Source organism: Rhinatrema bivittatum, chromosome 2, assembly GCF_901001135.1.
Source record: "Rhinatrema bivittatum chromosome 2, aRhiBiv1.1, whole genome shotgun sequence".
NCBI classification, from domain to species: Eukaryota; Metazoa; Chordata; class Amphibia; order Gymnophiona; family Rhinatrematidae; genus Rhinatrema; species Rhinatrema bivittatum.
The window spans coordinates 772,500,130-772,520,983 of record NC_042616.1 but is presented as its reverse complement, the minus strand read 5'-3'; the positions used below and the strand labels follow the sequence as shown (position 1 = coordinate 772,520,983).

The 20,854-nt window shown below is 45.8% G+C and overlaps 1 protein-coding gene across 10 annotated transcripts in view; it reads left to right on the top strand.

Moving 5' to 3' along the window:
* ASAP1 (ArfGAP with SH3 domain, ankyrin repeat and PH domain 1) overlaps positions 1 to 20,854 on the top strand; it is a 975,348-nt gene that overhangs the window by 329,911 nt on the left and 624,583 nt on the right. For all 10 annotated transcript variants that reach the window (XM_029592039.1, XM_029592032.1, XM_029592035.1 and 7 more), the window contains one exon: positions 11,646 to 11,775. In XM_029592039.1, coding sequence (XP_029447899.1) covers positions 11,646 to 11,775 — 130 coding nt within the window. The remainder of the gene's footprint in view (positions 1 to 11,645; positions 11,776 to 20,854) is intronic.

Sequence of the window (20,854 nt, the reverse complement as noted above, 5' to 3'; positions counted from 1 at the left end):
ACAGGCTCTAAAAAGATCCTTGCGCAGATGGATCAGTGCAGGAAGTCCCTGGAGGTTATAGATGCTGCACACGTAGCCCACAAACTCGAACTCTGTAAACAGGCCTATTACGAAGGGGGCAATAAAGCCGGTAAACTTTTAGCCCGGAAGTTGAAAAAGATACAACTGCAAAACAATGTAGTTAAACTTAAAGATGAGAAGGGGCAATTGCTAACAGCTAACTCTGACATCCGGAATAGATTTCTAAGATTTTATAAGGAAATGTACCGTGCAGATGTCACCATTGATGGGCTTCAGATAAATGCTTACCTTCAAAAAGTTGAGCTTCCCGAGCTAACGCCCTTACAAGTAGAGTCGTTAGATAAAGAAATAACTCTGGCGGAGGTATTGTGGGCCATAAAAAGCCTGAAATCCGGGAAATCGCCGGGGTTAGACAGCTTTACGGCAGCATTCTATAAAACATTTAATCATATATTAGCTCCAGTGCTGCTGCGCCTGTTTAACTCCTTACGAGACGAAGGGACCTTATCCACTTCCGCTAACCTGGCTGGTGTTACCTTGATAGCGAAGCCAGGCAGAGACCCTACAACCTGTGGTTCATATAGGCCGATATCCCTAATTAACTTAGATATGAAATTATTGGCCAAAATATTGGCTAATAGACTCAATTGCATACTCCCGGGTCTGGTACATCCCGACCAGGGAGGATGGCCTCTGATAATGTGCGGAAAACCGTAGACTCTATGTGGTGGGCTCGCACTAGGAATGTACCGATGTTATTGTTAGCCATAGATGCCGAAAAGGCTTTTGATTATGTACATTGGCCTTTTCTTTTTCAAACTTTACGGGCTCTTAAATTTGGGGAGTTCTTTATTCAATGGATACAGAAGCTCTATACGGCTCCTCAGGCATGCCTTAAAGTGAATGGGGGATACTCCCAGCCCTTTTCTGTAGAGAGGGGCACGAGACAGGGTTGCCCTCTCTCTCCGTTGCTTTTTGCGCTGTTTCTCGAACCCTTTACCCATGCCATTCGCAATAATACATATATCTCAGGGGTACGGCTGGGGGAGTTTAACTCCAAATTATCGCTATTTGCTGACGATATACTATTCACCATTACTGATCCCATTCCTTCTTTACAGGCGATATCATTAGCAATAGCGGAATTCAGCAAAGTCTCAGGATTTAAAATTAACTGGGATAAGTCTGAGTTATTGAATGTCACTGCGCCACAGGAGATGATTCTCTACCTTAAACAACATCATCCTTTCCGTTGGGCAGCGGACAAATTGAAGTATCTGGGTATTTACCTTGGGACTTCGGCTGACTTATTCCAACTTAATTATCCGCCTCTTATGGCTAAGATCTATAAGGACTTAGAAGAATGGGATCGCTACCATATCTCCTGGCTGGGCAGACTAGCGGTGATCAAAATGAATGTGTTCCCTAGGATACTATATCTTCTGCAAACCCTGCCGATTGTTGTACCCTTCAAGATACTGGGGAAGTGGCAAACTCGATTGCTAAAATTTTTATGGAAGGGGAGAAGACCCAGGATCGCTAAAAGAATTTTAATGATGCCTAAAAGCCAAGGGGGCATGGGAATGCCCAACCTTTATCTTTATCACGTGGCAGCACAATTGCAGCCATTAGTTGAATGGCATAAATTGAAAGGAAGAAAGCCCTGGGTTATATTAGAGCAAGCACTGTTGGGATCAATGCCACTATCTGCTATCCCCTGGCAACCTAGGGGTACATGGGACAAACCCACACTACTACCCGACACTATACACCTATCTTTGAACACTTGGGAGAAATGGAAATCCAGGTTGGGGGGACAGAGAGCTTATTTTAACAGCACTTATTTATATCATAATTGCCACTTTCAACCGACTAAAACTCAAAAGCTATTCCAACACTGACAGCAGAAGGGTATCTCAAGTCTTTCACATGTTTGTGATCCGAGAGGGGTAATCCCGTTTCCTACACTAAGGGAGAGATATCAGTTAACTAACCAGGATATATACCCTTATCTGCAGCTACGCCATTTTATTATGCAGAATGAAATAGAATGGGACTTGTCCATGGGGATATCTAGCTTTGAACAGATATGCCGCCAGGCTGATAAAGCACAAAAACTCATTTCCACTATCTATCTGTTGGTAGCTGATGCATTCAGTTTAACTCTTGCTCATATAAAGGCCTGGGAAGCGGATTTACAGGGAGTTTGGCTTATTGAGGATTGGAGGACCATATTCCTGACGCTGGGGAAAGGCCTCATATCGGCCAACCACATAGAAAATGGGTACAAAATGTTTTTCCGCTGGTACTTAACCCCTGACAGACTAAGTCATATCATAGCAGGCTTGTCTGACCAGTGCTGGAGAGGTTGCTTGTCTAAAGGAACTTTCTTCCATATGTGGTGGACTTGCCCCAAAGTCCAGTTTTTATGGCAGGAGGTGTCTGCATGGATCTCTGAAGTCTTAGGGGTGTCCATACTTTTAGGTCCTCATCAGGCTTTACTGAATAAAGAGACGACACTTTATGGGAAACATCAAAATCGTTTTATTAAATATGTGGCGACGGCCACTAGATGTCTCATAGCGAAATCTTGGAAGGCTACTCATGCACCCTCACTGAAGTGCGTCCAAGCCCACGTGTTAGTGATGCACTCATTAGGGAAAATAACGGCTTATAGATATAAAACCATTGCATCCTTTTATAAAACCTGGAAAGATTATGATACCTGGACTGCCGCTCAAGTTGCTTTGTTATCATGAGAATGTCCCCAGGGGGCTGACACGTCCTTTTGTCTTCGGGCTTCATGTTGAGCCCTATGGTTTCTTACCCTTGGGTGGCCACCTCTTATGTATGCATGTATGACCCCATAGCCCTGAGGAGGGGGAGGGGGGGAGGGATTGGGGAGGGACTGGGGACTATGATATAAAATGAAACAGGAATTTCTAGTCTCTTTGCTGTCACTACCGGAAGCGCTTCTTTCTTTGTATTTGCATAAATGTTCTGTAATGGATAGCTATTCTCTCTTGTGTTTTGCTTCTATGTAGATGCCTTTCACTATTCTTGTTTGTAAGGAGGTTTATTGTTAATCAGCACGTGGCAAAGTGCTTGTTTGGTACTATGTAACCCACTGTTGTTATCTTGGGTGTACTGTTTCCAAATAAAGTATAAATAAAAAAAAAACTCTAACTTTATTGCATGCATTGTACAGAGAACTCAGTTTTTTCCCAGTAGCTAACTCCAGTAGTTATCATTTATTTATTAAATATGTCTGCATTGCTGTTTTCAACTCAAGGACAAAGTAGAATACACAGTTCAATTTATTTCTACTTCATTTTTCTTCTTTGCTTGTAAAAACCCCCAAAAACATAAATATTAATATGGTTTATAAAATATACAATGAGTTAAAATCATAAATTTATGGAAGTCATTAAACATTTAAAAAAAAAAAAAAAATCACATCAACTGCATACTTCAGTTAATACAAAAGATATATAAATATGCACGCAAGTGTATGTATATTTGTGTGCACACACATACATATAAAATTAGTAAAAAGAAAGTTTTTGATACCACATCTGTTCAAAACCTTATAAGATAGCATATGCAAGTCATTTTTCTCTTGTCATAGTAAATATAAGTGGAAATTAAGCTGTAGATATTCAAAGCTGGCCATATAATGACTTACCAACAAAAATCTAAACCACCATCAGCGATATATTCTGTTTTTTTTGATGTAGGATATATATATATATCCTACATCCTTCAGTATATATATATATATACTGAACATCAAAAAAACAGAATAGACTTCTGTTTAATCGCTGTATCTAAACCGAACTTATGAGAATTCCTTCTATATTGAATTTTTAAGTTTGCTCAAATATCTCTAATGAATTCAATTGTTTTAAATGCTAACACGCTGTGTTGAAAATTCCCACTCATCTGTGATCGATCGAGTTACAATAGAAGGAATATTGGAAAGCGTAGTGAAAACAATTAAACACGCGATTCCGCAGCCACATGCATAACATAAACTGGATGGTACCGTCAAATTTATTATAGATTTACAAAAAATTACCAAAAAAATTTTATATAATACAAATAGTTCACACATAGGAAGTGGTGGAGGTTTATGATTATAACATCTAATGAAGGTGCGGGGACACCTACACGGTTTATATGAAACCTTCATCTCTCATCACAATATTTTCACATAATACACAATATTTGAAAAAATTGTTAATCCACACAGCATGTAGGCATTTAAAACAATTGAATTCATTAGAGATATTTGAGGAAACTTAAAAATTCAATATAGAAGGAATTATCATGTTCGGTTTAGATACAGCGATTAAACAGAAGTCTATTCTGTTTTTTTGATGTTCAGCACATAATGACTTAGCCAGTTAGAACTTATCTGGCTAAGTTACAATGTATATTCAGTAGCACCACTTTGCCACTGAATAAATGCATTTATGTATGCACTTAACTGGATAAGCGTACCTGTGTAAGTTTATACCTTTTCTATGGGGTGTCTAAACTTTTTATGTTACTTATATGGCAAACTCAGAATATCAGTAGTTATATGGCTAACTTGCTCCGCCCCCCTATCTTCCTAGTACATGCCTACTTTTTGTACATGTAACTTCTAGACTTATAAGGGACTTATAAAGCTAAGTGGAGGCTGCTGAGCTTAGGTATATACTCAGCAGCTACTACTTAACCGCATAAGTCCTGCTTATCCAGCTAAATAGCACTGAATGCACTTTGAATGTTGGTCCCTAAGTTGTTTTTTTTAAATTTTTTTTTTTAGATATAGGCAACACAGCTTCGATAAGTTTATATAAACACAGGGAACATAGTTTTTCTCATCTGCAAAATTTTTTTTCAAGTTCCATGAATGGAAAAGGTGGCATGGGGAAGGTGTAAAATAAACAAGGAGAATTCCTTTAGAAACCAGGTGCCATCTTGAAATAAGTTACAAACTATAAATTTTTGTAAAAACATATTTTTCTTTGTTTATATTCAAGCATATCATAATCACTCCTCCTTGGAGAAGATATTTAAGATCCTTTTTAATTTAAACATCTACATTCATTAAAAGATAATCATGGTGCTTAATTCTCTCTTTTCAAACCAGAAAATAAATTTAAATAAGATTTAAATAAATCTTGCTACTCATTCACCTAAATGAAAGAAGAAAAACATTTACTATTTAATACAAATCAATGGAATTGACATCATATTGTGGGAGATAAAAGAAATTTCCTAAATATAATACAATTACCCTTTTCTGTTTAAACTACTTAAAAGCAGATTTATATTGCTTCACTGCTGCTAGTTTATACTTGTGCTCAGAAGTTAAATTGAGAATACTTGGATAAGTTCCAGAATAGCATGCACAGTTCTTTTTTTTTTTTTTTTTTGTGAGTCTAGCATACCAGGTCAAAACCGGATTCTAATTTAATGAGCTTTACCATAGTAAGCAAATACACACTCACATGTACATAGTGCAATATGTCACTGATAAATAACTATAATCAAATTTATCAACCTAAAATAGTTCTCCAAGGACAAGTAGTCTTCTCTCGTAGGTGACATCATCAGAGGGAACCCAGTATGGAAACTTTTGTCAGTTTCTAGAAACTTTGACAGACACACTGAGCATGCCCAGCATGCTGCTAACCACATGTCCACGAGGGGGTCACTCGTCATACTCTCTTTTTCCGTGAAGCCTCGACTGGAGCTCATGTTTTTTCTTCCTTTCCGTGTTACATCGGGTCCTCTGCGCTTTCAGAGTTTTTTTTTGCTCTTTGCTTTTGGTAAGTTTTTGTGGCACTTCGCAGTCGATTACCAATGATGTCGCCTCCTGGTGGCCGCTGGCCATCGAGCGTGTGCAGTGTTCTTTTCGGCATGGAGTCATCCAGCTTTTGCCGCTGCCCCCCCCCCCCCCCCAGACCATATCCATCACAGACCTCCATGAGGCCTGTGTCCTCTGCCTGGGGGTGTTGCACGATGTCCGTGTTTGCACTCTCTTTGCCCAGATGACCCTTAAGGGCATTTGGGCACGTCTAGACAAAATGGAAAAGCTGTTCAGCGCTAAGAAATCGGATCAGTCCTCTGCATCTGGGACTTCTACATTGGCAGGGAAGGGAGTTTCAGCATTGACCACCCCCCCCCCCCATGTCCCCCCTGCTACCGATCCTCAATCTCGAGGTAGGGGCAGGGGACAGAGCGAGGTCAAAATCTTCATGATCCAAGTCGGGTTCCTCTCCATCGCCATCTGTCCTGGGGAAGGACTGAGGTCAGTACCAAGAAAAGTCTAGGAAACACAGACGCCGATCATTCTCTTTGAAGTCAGACCACGGGAAGGCATAAACTGCTTTGTTGCCTCCCCTGAAGTGTGTGTAGGTAGGTTCAGTTCCAGCCATTGACTCCAGGGTCGATCCAATTCTGCTGCCGCCGCCTCCTCAAGCAGTCCTGTTCTCGGCAGCTTTTGAGGAGAAGTTAGAGAGGAACCTGCGGTTGGTGGTCAGCTGGGGCCTGCAGGGCATCGAGCCTCTGGTTCCACCGGGACCGCCACTGCCACAAGAGCCGACTCCATTGATACTTGCTCCTCTCTTGGAGCAGCTGGTCTTGCTGCTCAATGTCTTACCGATGCAGCCAGCTCTGATGCCTGAACCCCTTTGCTGTCGAAAGGGGCATCACTGCTACTGCCACCGGTGAATGACTCTTCAGACGAGGAATGTCCATTGGGGTCGACAGCGCCTCAGCCACATTCGGCACCCCGGGAACCTCTGACACTCTTGGGGCCATCGGGACTGATGTCCTCGGTACCATTGATACCCTCAGTGCTTCCGATGCTTATAGATGTATCGGTGCCCAGGCAGCCCAAGATCCCACCGGTGCCCTCTGTTAACATCTTCAGTTCCGCCGGTACCCCCATGGCCGTCTGGCTCGAGGCTTAGGGCTCAGGTAGGACTGCATCTTCGGACATTCAAAGTGAAGGGGAAACCCCCCGTGATCCTTGGGAAGGAGAGGCATCTTTTTTCCTCCATGGAGGAATTGGCAGACTTGCCTTCTGAGCCCTCTCCACTGGAGGAGAGGCAGAAATCCCCTCCCGAGGATCTTTCTTTTACTGGGTTTGTCAAGGCCATCGCGGAGTCTGTGCCTTTCTAGCTATTAACAGAGTAGGATTCTTGTCACAAGATGTTTGAAATCCTGCAGTCTCTTGATGTGCCTAAGGAAGTGGTGGCTATTTCAGTACATAACATCTTTAAGGAGCTAGTCATCCGACTCTGGGAACATCCCATCTCCCTTCTTGCTGTGAACCGGAAGACGGACACAGTCCATCTGGTCCAGCCCACCACTGGTTTTGAATCCAGTCAGCTTCCTCACCAGTTAGTGGTGGTGGAATCGGCCCGAAAGAAGGCAAAGAGATTTCAGACTCGTGCTTCGGCGTCCCTGGGCCGTGAGCAAAGAGCTCTAGATGCACTTGGATGCCGGGTGTTCTGGGGCTCAATACTAGCAGCCAGGATTGCTTGTTATCAACTCTATATAGGGCAGTATTCCAGATACCTCTGGAAACAAGCCTGAGAGTTGGGAGCGCCTCCTGCAACAATTTCAGGAGGACTTCCACAAAATAGTTCAGCAGAGCCTGTACTGTGATCAACATGAGGTCCAATCTGCATGCGACATGTTTGAGACAGCTGTGAGAGTTGCCACAGCAGGCAATGAGGCTCATTGCATGGCTTGTTGCTCACCTCTGACCTGCACCCCAAGGTTCAAGTCCGTATGGCAGACCTGCTAGGAACAAGATTGAGGCGGTGGCCCAACTGAAGGACTATCATGAAACCCTTCAACAGTTGTCAGCCAGCACCTTAGACACCTAGTCCTCCAGCAAAAGCCTCCCAGGCAATATCCAAGACGGCCTTTTTACCGGCCACGCTAGTACTACCCGCCGGCCTCTAGATTGAGACCTCAGCGGGCCACCGGCAAGACTGAGGGCATGGCAACCTCGTACGTCCAGCTGACACCTGCCCCATCATGGGATTTTGACTGGCGGCCAGGGGGTTTGAGCCAGCCAACCCTACTCCAGGGTGCCGACCCCCCCCCTCTCCCATAGTGGGGGGTTGCCTGCAACTATTCATAGAAAGTTGGACTTCAGTTACCTCAGACCACTGGGACCTGTCCAACATGAGGCAGGGGTACAGATTGCATTTCCAACAAACTCCTCCCATTCTCCTCTGTGTCCACGGGGAAGAAGTGTAGAGGACCAGCAGATACTCTGGTAGAGCTCTCCATCCTCTTAATGTCTTGAGCCATTGAACCAGTCCCGTCAAGCCAACGAGGGGACAGGTTCTACTTCAGGTATTTCCAGATTCCCAAGAAACTGGTGGCCTTCGCCCCATTCTGGATCTGAGGGCATTAAACCAGTATCTTGTCAGGGAAAAGTTCATGATGGTCTTGTTGGGAACTTTGATCCCCCCTCCTCAGAGTTGGGGAATGGCTCTGCTCCCTCGATTTCAAAGACACATACGCCCATATCACCATTTACCTGCAGATCGGAGATATCTGCGGTTCCTGGTAGAGGAAGAGCACTACCTGTATCGCGTGCTGCCTTTCGGCCTAGCTTCGGCACCCTGCATCTTCCCCAAATGCCTTGCGGTAGTGGGGGCCTATCTTTGGAGGTAAAGAGGTACATGTCTTCGCTTACCTCAACTTAACTTAATGTCAAAAGCTGTACATCACCCCGACATGGCCATGTTTCGATCGCATTCTGCATCAGGGGGTCTTCTCATCCGATTTCCACTTGCTCCTAGTTAATACTTTCAAGATCTCAACATCTCCAGCACTTTCGGGGGGGGGGGGTTGGATGCGCGTTTGACGCGCATTACCCCTTACTGAATAAGGGGTAAAGCTAGCGCGCCAAACGCGGGTTAACAGTGTACTATATTGGCCTGCTAGTTTGCAATGTTGGCTTGCAGGGAGATGAATGTGGGGACAAGGAGATAAAAAACAGCATTTAGTGCAATTACATTGCAGAGGCAGTTTATCCTGAAACTGTGCACCAAGTTTCAAAGAGATCATCTGCATGCATTTTTGTTTTGTAACTTGCCATGGGTACTGAGCACCCATGAACTTTTGCATCCGCTTTCTCTGCGGATGGATTTTTTGTGGAAAATATTGCAATCTATCTGCATTTCATTCCGATCCAGCTCGAGACAGGCATCTGGGAATGCTTACCCTAAATGCAGCTTAAAAGTGCAAGTGTTCTGAAAGTCCTTTCAGCCAGATTTAGGCAACGCAATTTTCCGATCGTCAATTCACCAGTGTTAACGGTTTGGAAAATTGCCTTCTGCAGGCACTAAAGCACATAGGGGGTTAATGTACTCCATTGAACTACTATCGACCCGCTAATGGTTAATGAAATGCAAATGGAGTGCGCATTGCTGCAGAGGATACGGCACACGCATGCAATGCAGATAGAATCATAAAAGCTTCCAAGGCACAGGTCATATTTTTGAACTAATACATCTGCACAACATTTTGTCATGCATACATTTTCACTGCACTAACAGGTAATAACTTAGTTTTGCATCTAATTTCCTCCTTCATTTTAAACACTATTTCATGCTTGTGTATGGGCATTAACAGTGCTGTGAATGCACCGAAACCTAGTTGTGACCTTTGATAGTGCTGTTTCCATGTTGAGCATTTGTGATAGAATTAAACTTTAGTAAGTCAGATCCTTAGTTACCAGTGGTACAGCAGCATAGTTACTAAATATTATTTTTTTCACTTTTTCCTGGAATGGATGGCACCTCACCGCCTGTCCACTTAGTAGTTTGTCTCCTTCGACAAAAACTGGTTGGGAATCGCAGTGTCTAAGCAGACTTTATCCCATTGGCTAGCGGACTGTATATCCTTTTGCAACGCTTAATCTGGCCTGCAGGTTGGAGGTCACATCAAGGCTCATTCCGTTCGGGCAATGTCTGTTTCGGTGGCTCCCTTGCATGCTGTCCCCATTCACGAGATATGCAGAGTGGCGACCTGGAGTTCTCCCCACATGTTCGCCTTTCATTGTCTGGACAAAGATGGATGATGTGACTGTCATTTTGGTCAGGTGGTTCTCCGTAATCTCTTTTAGCCATGAAAACACAACTCTTCTTGCCTTGGACCCTTTCCTTGGGTTCAGGCTTGCTCCTCCGGTTCTAGCAGCTTTAGTTGTTGTGTATGTTGGCACCTATTCTATGCTGCCTATGTTAGGAGCAGCCTCTAGCTATATAATCACCCATGTGTGAGGACTACCATCCTGCTTGTTCTTGGAGAAAGCAGAGTTGCTTACCTGTAACAGGTGTTCTCCAAGGACAGCAGGATGTTAGTTCGCATCCCTCCACGCAGAATTGGGTTTCTTTCAGTTTGTTTTATTTTCTGCAAACTCTATGAATGACTGAAGATGGGACCCCATGTGGATGTGTGGTTTCTAGAAACTTTGACAAAAGTTTTACGTGCTGGGCTTCATCTGATGTTACCCATGTGTGAGGGCTAACATCCTGCTGTCCTTGGAGAACACCTGTTACAGGTAAGCACATATCCTTTCTCACATATACATGCACATATTGTTTTAATGAACTAGTGTGTACAGGTAATGGCTATATGTCTTAAAATTTTGAAAATATTTAAATTCCTTCAAGCTAACATGCATTTCATATAAATACACTTTCTTAAACAATCCTATCTGCCCAGCAATGGCAGAAGCGCTTGTCCCAGATTATGGTAGGCTGCTATCATGATCCAGGCTGAAGACTAGCCTGAAATTAACATTCTGGGAGGGTCAGGTGGTGGAGAGGAGTGGGGCCCTAGAGCGTACTAATTTTTTACAAAAATAGACTGGATTCAGGAGTGGGAGAGACTGGTATTGACCTTGGCCCTTATATTTTTTTAAATAATGATATGGAAGGGATTTTAGGGAGGAGGATGCAGGCCCATCAGGGCTGAGGCTTTGGAGCTTGGTTGGGAGAAGGAGGAGGGGTCTATGGTAAGACCAATAAGCTTGCAATTTTTTTTTAAGCCAGCACTTTGTCATTTAAGAAGCTATATTCTTTTGAATATAGCCAATTTAGTCATAGTTATCTGGGAATGTTCCTGGATAACTTTAGACCTGCTTTCAGGTATTTCTAGAGTTAGCTAAATAACTTATCCAGCTAACGCCGATATTAAGTTAGCTGGATAAGTTATTCGGCTAACTCATCCCCGCCCCCTGAATGTTCCCAGCATGCCCCTTAAGACTTATTTGGTTATCTTTTAGTTGATTAAGTAAAGGGAATATTCAAAACTAGCTATTTAGATGGTTAACTTTTGAGTTATTCATCTAAATGTTTTTGAATATGGACCTCTGTTTTATGCTAGAATCCAGAGTCTTGCAAATGTTACTGGAAATGTAATGATACTACATCAGTCCTTAAATTATCCACCATTGTTAAAACTATTCTAAAGGTAACAGCAATTACAGCTTAGTAAAATCAGTTTATTGAATGAATATTTTCTCATTCCAGTATAATGCGTGTATTTTTTGAGTAAAACTATAAAATTAAGTTCCCTTTTTGGTTTTACTACTACAGAACAAAAATTGAAAAGGAAAAGAGAGAACATGCAAAACAACATGGAATGATACGAACAGAGATAACGGGAGCTGAGATAGCTGAAGAAATGGAAAAGGAAAGAAGGTTATTTCAACTTCAAATGTGTGAAGTAAGAATTTCCTTGGAAGGTTTGATTCATTTAAACTAACATTTGCTAGTGGATCATGACTTGTCATCACAATAAGTGCATATTGCTATAGAACTAGAGAGGTATTAATATTTAGTATCTATCCTTTGGGGACAAGCAGTAGAAATGTAGCACAGAAGGAATGATCTTCTGCACTGAAATGAGACAGAGGTCACACGAACTATCTGTGTAACTTAATTGCCATTGTTCAGAGAGTGAATATTTTCCCGTAGATAAGCAGCATAAATTAGCCATGCTGTCTGGAATGTCCTCCGTGCCACTAGGTGGAGCTCTCAAAGATCACTGAACTTTGTCAGTGAGGCGTTCCTGCTTCTATCTTCCCGTGTTTCCCTGAGTCTCCTCAGTCCATTTTTTTCTGCGCGACTGAGTGCCCACGGAGCTCTCTTTTCTCTCAAGAGAAACCAGTTTCTGTGTAAAAAAAAAAAGGGGGGGGGGGGGAAACAGCAAAACGACTGACAACTTGTGATGCCTTGACCACCAGGATTAAAGTTTTGTCGTTGTGGTAAAATGTCTGCCACCGATGGGCACGATCGGTGCTATATCTGTTTAGGTCCAGACCACGACCAAGCGAATTGTAGGGATTGTGGCTGCATGGCCCCTAGGGCCCAGCGGCAGAGGGCTGCCCGCATTGCTCAACTTAAAGAAGCAAGTTTGGGTTCATATGCCCCATCAGGAGGGTCAACTAGGTCCTCCCCAGGACCCCACCGAAAGGCAAGGATATCCTCCCACCGTTGGGCCACCTCCATCGGAACCGGTGCCGAAGCAGACCCCCCTCCATATCTGGGGCAAGGCATAGGAGATGTGCCGTCGGCGCCGAAATCGCAATCTGCCTCGAAAGCGACGCACCGATGCATCTGAATCACATACTGTGCCCACAGATGCACCGCTGACGACTCAGCTGACTGGGTTGCTGACGCAGCCTCCTACCAGGCCCCCAAAGAAACACACTTCGGGGCATAAATGTCCTAGGGAGCCCTCTCTCTTACTCGTGGTAGACTCAGATGAAGACCCTTCATTACTGAGAATTTCCTGCAGTTCCTCAGCTTCGTCAGAAGATTTTTCTGGCCTCTCCAGGGCCTCCAATCACTGAAGGCAATCAAGTTTGCAGGATTCATTATATGAGAAAGAAAGTTGCCCTCCAGTGGATGTTTTTCACCCCAGAGGGGCCAGATAGTGATATCCTGCTAGCAGCAGTACTGCCAGGGGGCACTTCAATCCATCTGACGCCACCTCCTCCGTCAGACCTGGCTTCCCAAGCCATTTCACAGATCTCCATGATTTTATCTGTTTCTGACCACTATTGAACAGCAGCGCTAACAACTACCTGGACACCCCTCTAATGTTCCACCATCACCACAGGGCAGCCCGAGCCCGGGACCTTCCCCTGTTGCTCAGCCGTGACAACAGTCTCCTCCGGCGGAGGACTCCCCTCAATCATCTACCTCACCAGGCTCCTCCATAGGATACCCATCTGACCCTGCGGAAATTCCAGCTGAGCCTGTTCCCCCCCCCCCCCCCCCCCCCCCCCCCCCCCCCCCCCCCCGAAGACTTTTCCTACTCAAAATTTTTAGAAAAAGTAGGACAGCGTCTAAATATTGAAACCCAGAAGGTCCCAGACCCCAGGCAGGAAATGCTGGGCATCCTGAAAATTTTCGACAGTCCTGCTGAATAGACAGCATTACCGTCTCATGCTGTCTTGGATGGGGTAATGAAAAAGGCATGGGAATCCCCCTTCTCGGGACTACCTACATCCTGGAAGACTGATTTAAAATACCACATGCAGGCGTCACCATATTTCTCACAGGACAAGCAAAGATGGTAGTCCTCACATATGGGTGACGACATCAGGATGGAGCCCAATCACGGAAAACTTCTATCAAAGTTTCCAGAACTTTGACTGGCCCCTACTGGGGCAGTAGCCTCGGGGTTTAGGAGCTCTGAAGAGATTCCTGACAGGAATTTTCCACATGGAGTTGATTAAACTTAAATTGCCCGACAGGGGTCCCCTCCTCTAACTTTTCTCAGACCGCGGTACTCCGGTAAATTTTTTGACCGTCTTTCGTCGATTACCGTCGAGTTTGGCCCTCGTGGCCTACTGGCCGTCGACCGTACCGCGGCTTGATTTTTTTCGATGGCCATGGCGTTGGGGTTTCATCGGGGCCCAGACTGTACTCATACCATGTCCATCACAGACCCTCATGGAGTCTGTGTAATGTGTTTATGCCGTGAGCATGATGTCCTGACTTGCACCAAATGTGCCCTCATGACACCAAAAGGTCACAAAGCTAGAATGGAGAAGATGGGACTCCTCTTCCGTGCTCACACCCCAACGCCGTCCATCGCATCGACGTCATCGGAACCGGCACCGTCGAAGTCGCACCAGCATCGACCACCTTCCGGTGACTATCCGCCATCGACGTCTTCATGGTCATCGACTCCCATTACTCCCCCTCAAGATCGAGGGGATCGTAGGGAGAAACATCGCCATCGGCATCGTAAGTCTCGGACTGTCGAGGGAGCGAAATCATGGACCTCACCACCGTCCGAGCCACCATCGAAGAAGCCCCGTCCAGGAATGGCACCGAACATTCCTGCGACCGGGACGTCGAGGCCACCCTCACCCGATCGGGGTTTGGGAGTCACGATTCCGCCTGTAAAGGTGGTCCCTCCGACTATGCCTCAGCCTCCCTCTTCCATCACAGAGCCGGGGCTGCTTGCTCCAGGTCTCTGGGAAGAACTGGACCGGCTGGTCCAGGAGGCCATCGACAAGGCGATGCAACGGCTCCAGGTTCCTCTGACACCGGCACCGAGAATGGAACCAGTCACCGACCCGATGACAGCAGCGCTGGCACCGCTGCTATCCCGGATGGAGGCGCTCATGACCGCCCTTCCACCGGTGATTCCTGGGTCTCCGATGGCTCCGGTGCGCTCCCCGTTGACAGCTTCATCGGGAGGAAAAACACCGTTCCGCATTCCTCCTTCGGGAGTACTGCCTCAGCCATTGATGCCAATTCGTCCCTCGCCACCGATTCATTCATCGGGGGCAATATGCACATCGGCGCCTTCGATACCGGCACCGGTGCCTTCCAGGCCGTCCACGATTTTCTCGGAGCCTCAGCCGGGGCCTTCGGGTATCCAACCCCCTTCTCATCCTACAGGTCAGTCTGCTGATCCTTATGACACCTGGGGTGATGATACTTCCACAGACACCGATGACTTACCTTCACCTCCCTCTCCTACTGAAAGTAGAAAGCATTCTCCTCCAGAGGACCTTTCTTTCATTAATTTTGTGAAGGAAATGTTGGAATTGATCCCTTTTCAGCTTCAAACGGAGCAGGATGATAGGCACCAGATAATGGAGCTCTTCCAATTCCTGGATGCCCCTAAAGTGATCACTTCTATTCCCATTCATCAAGTTCTTCTTGACCTCCTCAAAAAGAACTGGGAAAACCCTGGATCGTTGCTCCAGTCCATAGAAAAGCTGACACTACCTATTTAGTACAATCAGCCCTCTGCTTTCAAAAAGCTCAGCTCGACCACCACTCAGTGGTGGTGGAATCTGCTCAAAAGAAAGCAAAAAGGACGAAGCCTCGCTCATCTACCCCTCCTGTTAAGGAACACAAGTTCTTAGACAATATTGGTCGACGAGTGTTCCAAGGGGCCATGCTCATCTCCAGAATTGCTGCTTACCAGCTGTATATGACCCAATACAATAGGGTCATTTTCAAGCAAATACAGGACTTCTCTGAAACCCTGCCTGACCAATTCCAACAACAGCTTCAAATCCTTGTCAACAAGGGGTTTGAGGCAGGAAAGCATGAGATAAGAACAGCTTACGATATCTTCGACACCTCTTCTAGAGTGTCTGCAGCTACCATTTCGGCAAGACGATGGGCCTGGCTCAAATCTTCTGACTTTCGCCCAGAAGTACAAGACAGGCTATCTGACCTGCTATGTGTAGGAGACAATCTGTTCGGTGAACAGATCCAGCAAATAGTGGTTGAATTAAAGGACCATCATGAGACCCTTAAACAGCTCTCATCGATACCTTCTGACTTCCCCTCAAAACAGACCTTTAGGATGGACTCTAAGAAGTCATTCTTCCGTCCAAGGAAGTACTATTCTCCACTAGCAAGGCCCCGAACTATGAGGCCATGAGGCTCATGCATTGGACTCTGAGGTCACAATGGATTCAAGCTGTTCAGCCTCTGTCGACCATTGTCCACATCACTGACTCATTCCGTCTGTCTCTCGCCTGGTGGAAAAATCACAACAATCTCCTCCAGGGACTGCCCTTTCAAGTGCCAGATCCTCAACTCATCCTCACCACCGATGTTCCAACCTCGGGTGGGGAGCCCACCTGGACAATCTACAGACACAAGGGTCTTGGTCTCCAGGGGAAGCCAAACATCAAATAAACTTCTAGAACTTCTAGCAATGCGATATGCTCTCGGGGCTTTTCAGGAACGCCTGTCAAATCACGTCATCCTGATCCAGACAGACAACCAAGTGGCCATGTGGTACATCAACAAGCAGGGAGGCACAGGCTCCTTCCTTCTGTGTCAGGAAGCTGCGCAGATTTAGGCGGAAGCGCTCTCCCACTCGATGTACCTCAGGGCCACCTACTTGCCGGTAGTGGACAATGTCTTGGCAGACAAACTGAGTCGTGTCTTTCAACCGCACGAGTGGTCTCTCAACCCCTCGGTAGTGGACTTCATCTTCCAACAATGGGGTTATCCCCAGACAGACCTCTTTGCATCCCCTCAGAACCACAAAGTCGACAATTTTCTGCTCCCTCATTCGGAGCAAGCGCTCTCCGCCCAGAGATGCATTCTCCCTCTCGTGGGCAGCCGGTCTCCTTTATGCATTCCCTTCACTTCCTCTTCTTTCGAAGACTCTCATGAAGTTACATGAGGACAAGGGAACCATGATCCTGATAGCACCTCACTGGCCATGCCAAGTGTGGTTTCCAATACTTCAGGATCTCTCCATCTGCAGGCACATTCCCTTGGGAATGGACCCGCATCTGATCACTCAAAACAACTGATGCCAAGCCATTCCAATCTTCAGGCCTTGTCTCTGACGGCATGGATGTTGAAAGGTTAATCCTTCAACCACTTAACCTTTCAGATTCGGTTTCTAGTGTCCTGATTGCTTCACGGAAGCCTTCCACTATGAAATCTTATTCCTATAAATCATGGTGCATTTCCCAGTCCCTTGATCCCTTTTCCTGTCCAATCCCATCTCTGGCATTTGGCGGAGTCAGGATTAAAGACCTCTTCAATCAAAATGCATGTCAATGCGGTGGCCGCCTTCCATAAAGGAGTCGGGGATGTTCTTATATCAGTACAACCCCTTGTAACACGCTTTTTAAAGGGCTTGCTCCATATCAAGCCACCTTTACGTCCTCCGGCCCCTTCTTGGGACCTTAACCTTGTTCTTGGTCGGCTCATGAAACCACCATTCGAACCTCTTCACTCCTGTGACCTAAAATATCTCACATGGAAAGTGATTTTCCTTTTAGCTATCACTTCAGCTCGCAGGGTTAGTGAGTTACAGGCCCTAGTAACCTATCCGCCTTACACTAAACTCCTGCAGGACCGGGCGGTACTCCGCACTCACCCTAAGTTTTTACCCAAGGTAGTTTTAGAGTTTCTCATTAATCAATCCATCATACTACCTACCTTTTTTCCCAGGCCCCATTCCAATCCAAGGGAACAAGCTCTGCATACCCTTGACTGTAAACGGGCTCTAGCTTTCTATCTAGATCGTACACTTGCCCACAGGAAGAGCACTCAGTTATTCATCTCTTTCCATTCCAACAAATTAGGGCAACCTGTGGGTAAGCAGACTCTCTCCTCCTGGTTGGCGGACTGCATATCTTTTTGCTACCAGCAAGCAGGCATTCCTTTTCAAGATTGTGGTAAAGCACATTCTGTGAGGGCCATGGCGACTTCAGTAGCACACCTAAGATCGGTGCCGCTTCCTGACGTTTGCAGGGCTACCACCTGGAGCTCTCTCCATACCTTCGCAGCCCACTAATTCTTGGACAAAGCCGGAAGACAAGATTCCATCTTCGGCCAATCTGTCCTGCGTAACCTATTTCCAAAGTGACGTACTAACACCCTTCCGCCTGCCCGTTGGGGTTCAGGATGCCCTCTACCAAATTCCACCCCAGTTGTTGTGCCTGTTGCACGCCGTTGGGTACATTTGTTGCATGTTCGGACATCCTCAGCTCGGTACTCACCCATATGTGAGGACTACCATCCTGCTTGTCCTGTGAGAAAGCAAGTTTTGCTTATCTGTAACAGGTGTTCTCACAGGACAGCAGGATGTTAGTCCTCACGAAACCCGCCCGCCGCCCCACTGTGTTGGGTTCGTAACGTTTTGTTGTTTTATTTTTTCGGCACTGCCTGTAGCTATCAAATAAGACTGAAAGGGGACCCCTGCTGGCTGCAGGGTTAGTGCCATGCTGGGCATGCCCAGTAGGGGCCGGTAAAACTTCTGGAAACTTTGATAGAAGTTTTCCGTGATTGGGCTCCATCCTGATTTCACCTATATGTGAGGACTAACATCCTGCTGTCCTGTGAGAACACCTGTTACAGGTAAGCAACACTTGCTTTCTCAGCAGTTCAACTTCCCCACACATCCGTCGTTGTGGAATCTGCGATGCGGAAGGCAAAAGGATCGACTCCACTCGAACACCCCCCCCCAGGGTAAGGATGGCAAATATCTCGACGATTTTGCCAAGAAGGCTTTTCTTTTTTTTTTTTTTTTTTGGCAGAATCATTTTTATTGTAAAGACAAGCATTTCCACTAGTACTGCAACGTATTCAAAAACAATAGCAACAAGAGAACAAACAGTACAGTAGTGATGCTGGCCTCCTGTTTAGTAACAATACCCACCCCAATAAGCAACCAGAACCTCCACCACTCCCAACACATTCAAACTGCACAAACCAAACACACCACATACACCCCATTCAGACAACCACCTCACCTTCCAACCACATTCGTGCCCCCCCAACCCCCGCCCAAGAGCCCTAAAAACATTTAGGGAAAGAGAAACCCTGATCAAGAGAATTTAGTAGCAAGGCTACTCAGGAGTTACTCTCCCCGGGAGAGTTGGTATACCAAGTTTCAATATATCCTGCTGTAAGCAATTGAGTCTGGAAATCCAAGGTGAGAGAAGTGTAATAGCAAGCCCAGCAATCTGCATATCGCTTATCCCTAGGCTGAGGAGACTTGGGAAAATCCATGCGTTCGAGCAAAATCATGCGATGGTGCCAGGCCACAAGTGAGGGTGTACTCGCAGGCTCAATCCACTCAGCAAGTATTGTTCGGCAAGCTAGTAGAAAAGCAGTCCTGCCAAAGCGATCCTGTGCCACCGTACATTTCACAAGGAGCGCCTGCGGTCCTGACAATAGGAGCACAGCAGACAATCGTAAAGGTATCTGAAAACATTTATTGACGCAGGCCAGTATATTTTTCCAGAAAGTCTCGAGGGAAGAGCAGAGAATCAGCCGATGCAACATGGTACCCTCTGTTGTGGAACATTTAATACATAGTGGAGAGGAGAGACGACCCATTCGAAAACGGCGCACATCGTCACAAATAGTATGATGGATAATCCGAAATTGCAGGTTGTGCAACCCACAGTCCTTCAGTCGTTTATGTAGAGAAGTGAAGCATGAAGTAAGGAAGGGAACTGTAACATCCTTTGCACAAAACGGCGTCCAGTAGCGGGCCAGAAGATCAAGATGAGGAGTCAATCGCATATTTGAAATCAATCTACTCCAGCCTGTATAGAATTATGTAAGTACGCACACTCAACCAGTGTTTTAGCAAAAGCAGTTTCGCGTGCATACTCCTCTGATTGCCAGCAAAAAGCCTGCAAGTAGTGTCAAGTTTGTAGGTAGGCAAAGAAAACTTACGGGGTAACTTGTAATTCTCAACCATAGTTGTATATTGTAACACTTGAGGGACGTCTTCTTCAAAGTAATGAAAGGCATACCTAAGTCCACAGCGAGCCCAAGTCTTGAAGATGCCACTGGTGGTAATACCAGGCTGAAAATCACAGTTACCCAGCAGCGGCGTAAACAATGAGAACAAGCCCGGCAATCTATACAGCCGACGGAGCCACCGCCAGGCCCTGCGGCATGGATAAAAAAAACATTTGGGAATATTGAGAGATTGTACCATGGCCGCAGGAGCTTGGACTACATGAAGAGGAGACCAGGGCCAAGTCATACGATTTAACATCCCTTCTTCACAGTAAGTATATTCATCAAGAATCCATTCCCCAATAAAACGCATCTGACAAGCAACATTGTAAGCACGGAAATCGGGCAGGCCCAACCCACCCCGAACCTTTGGGTGCACCAGTGTTTGATAGGCAAATCCTTGCACGCTTACCTGCCCATATAAATTGGATCAACCCCCTCTGCAATTTATTAAGATCATAAACCTTAAGCCAAAGGGGAAGCATGTGTAACTTGATTAGCAATTTAGGAACAATCATCATTTTAACTAGAGCACAACGCCCTGAAAAATTGAGGGGAAGAGACTGCCAGGCCTGCAACTGCCGCCCCAAGGTTTCACATATGTTACACTCATAGAGCTTATCCAATTCTCTGGGGATCCATACTCCTAAATATTTTAGTTTCCCAGGTGCCCATTTGAAGGGGAAGGAGCCAGGCCACGTCTGTGGAAACCGTGAATGTAGGGCCAATGCTTCTGACTTGGAAAAATTAATGCAAAGGCCCGCTATATCCCGAAACTGTGTAAAAATAGAGGGTATTACGGGCACACTCTGCCAGGGTCGTCCGACAAAGAGCAGAATGTCATCCGCAAAGAAAGCAAGTTTAACTGGATGTCCACTCAAACCGATTCCCCAAAATCCTTTATCCCGTCGTAACTTCTCAGCTAGTGGCTCTATTGCCAGTACAAATAGTAGGGGGGAAAGTGGGCACCCTTGCCGAACCCCACATTGCAGAGGGAAGGAGACCGATAAACCTCCATTAATAAGAATTTTGGCACT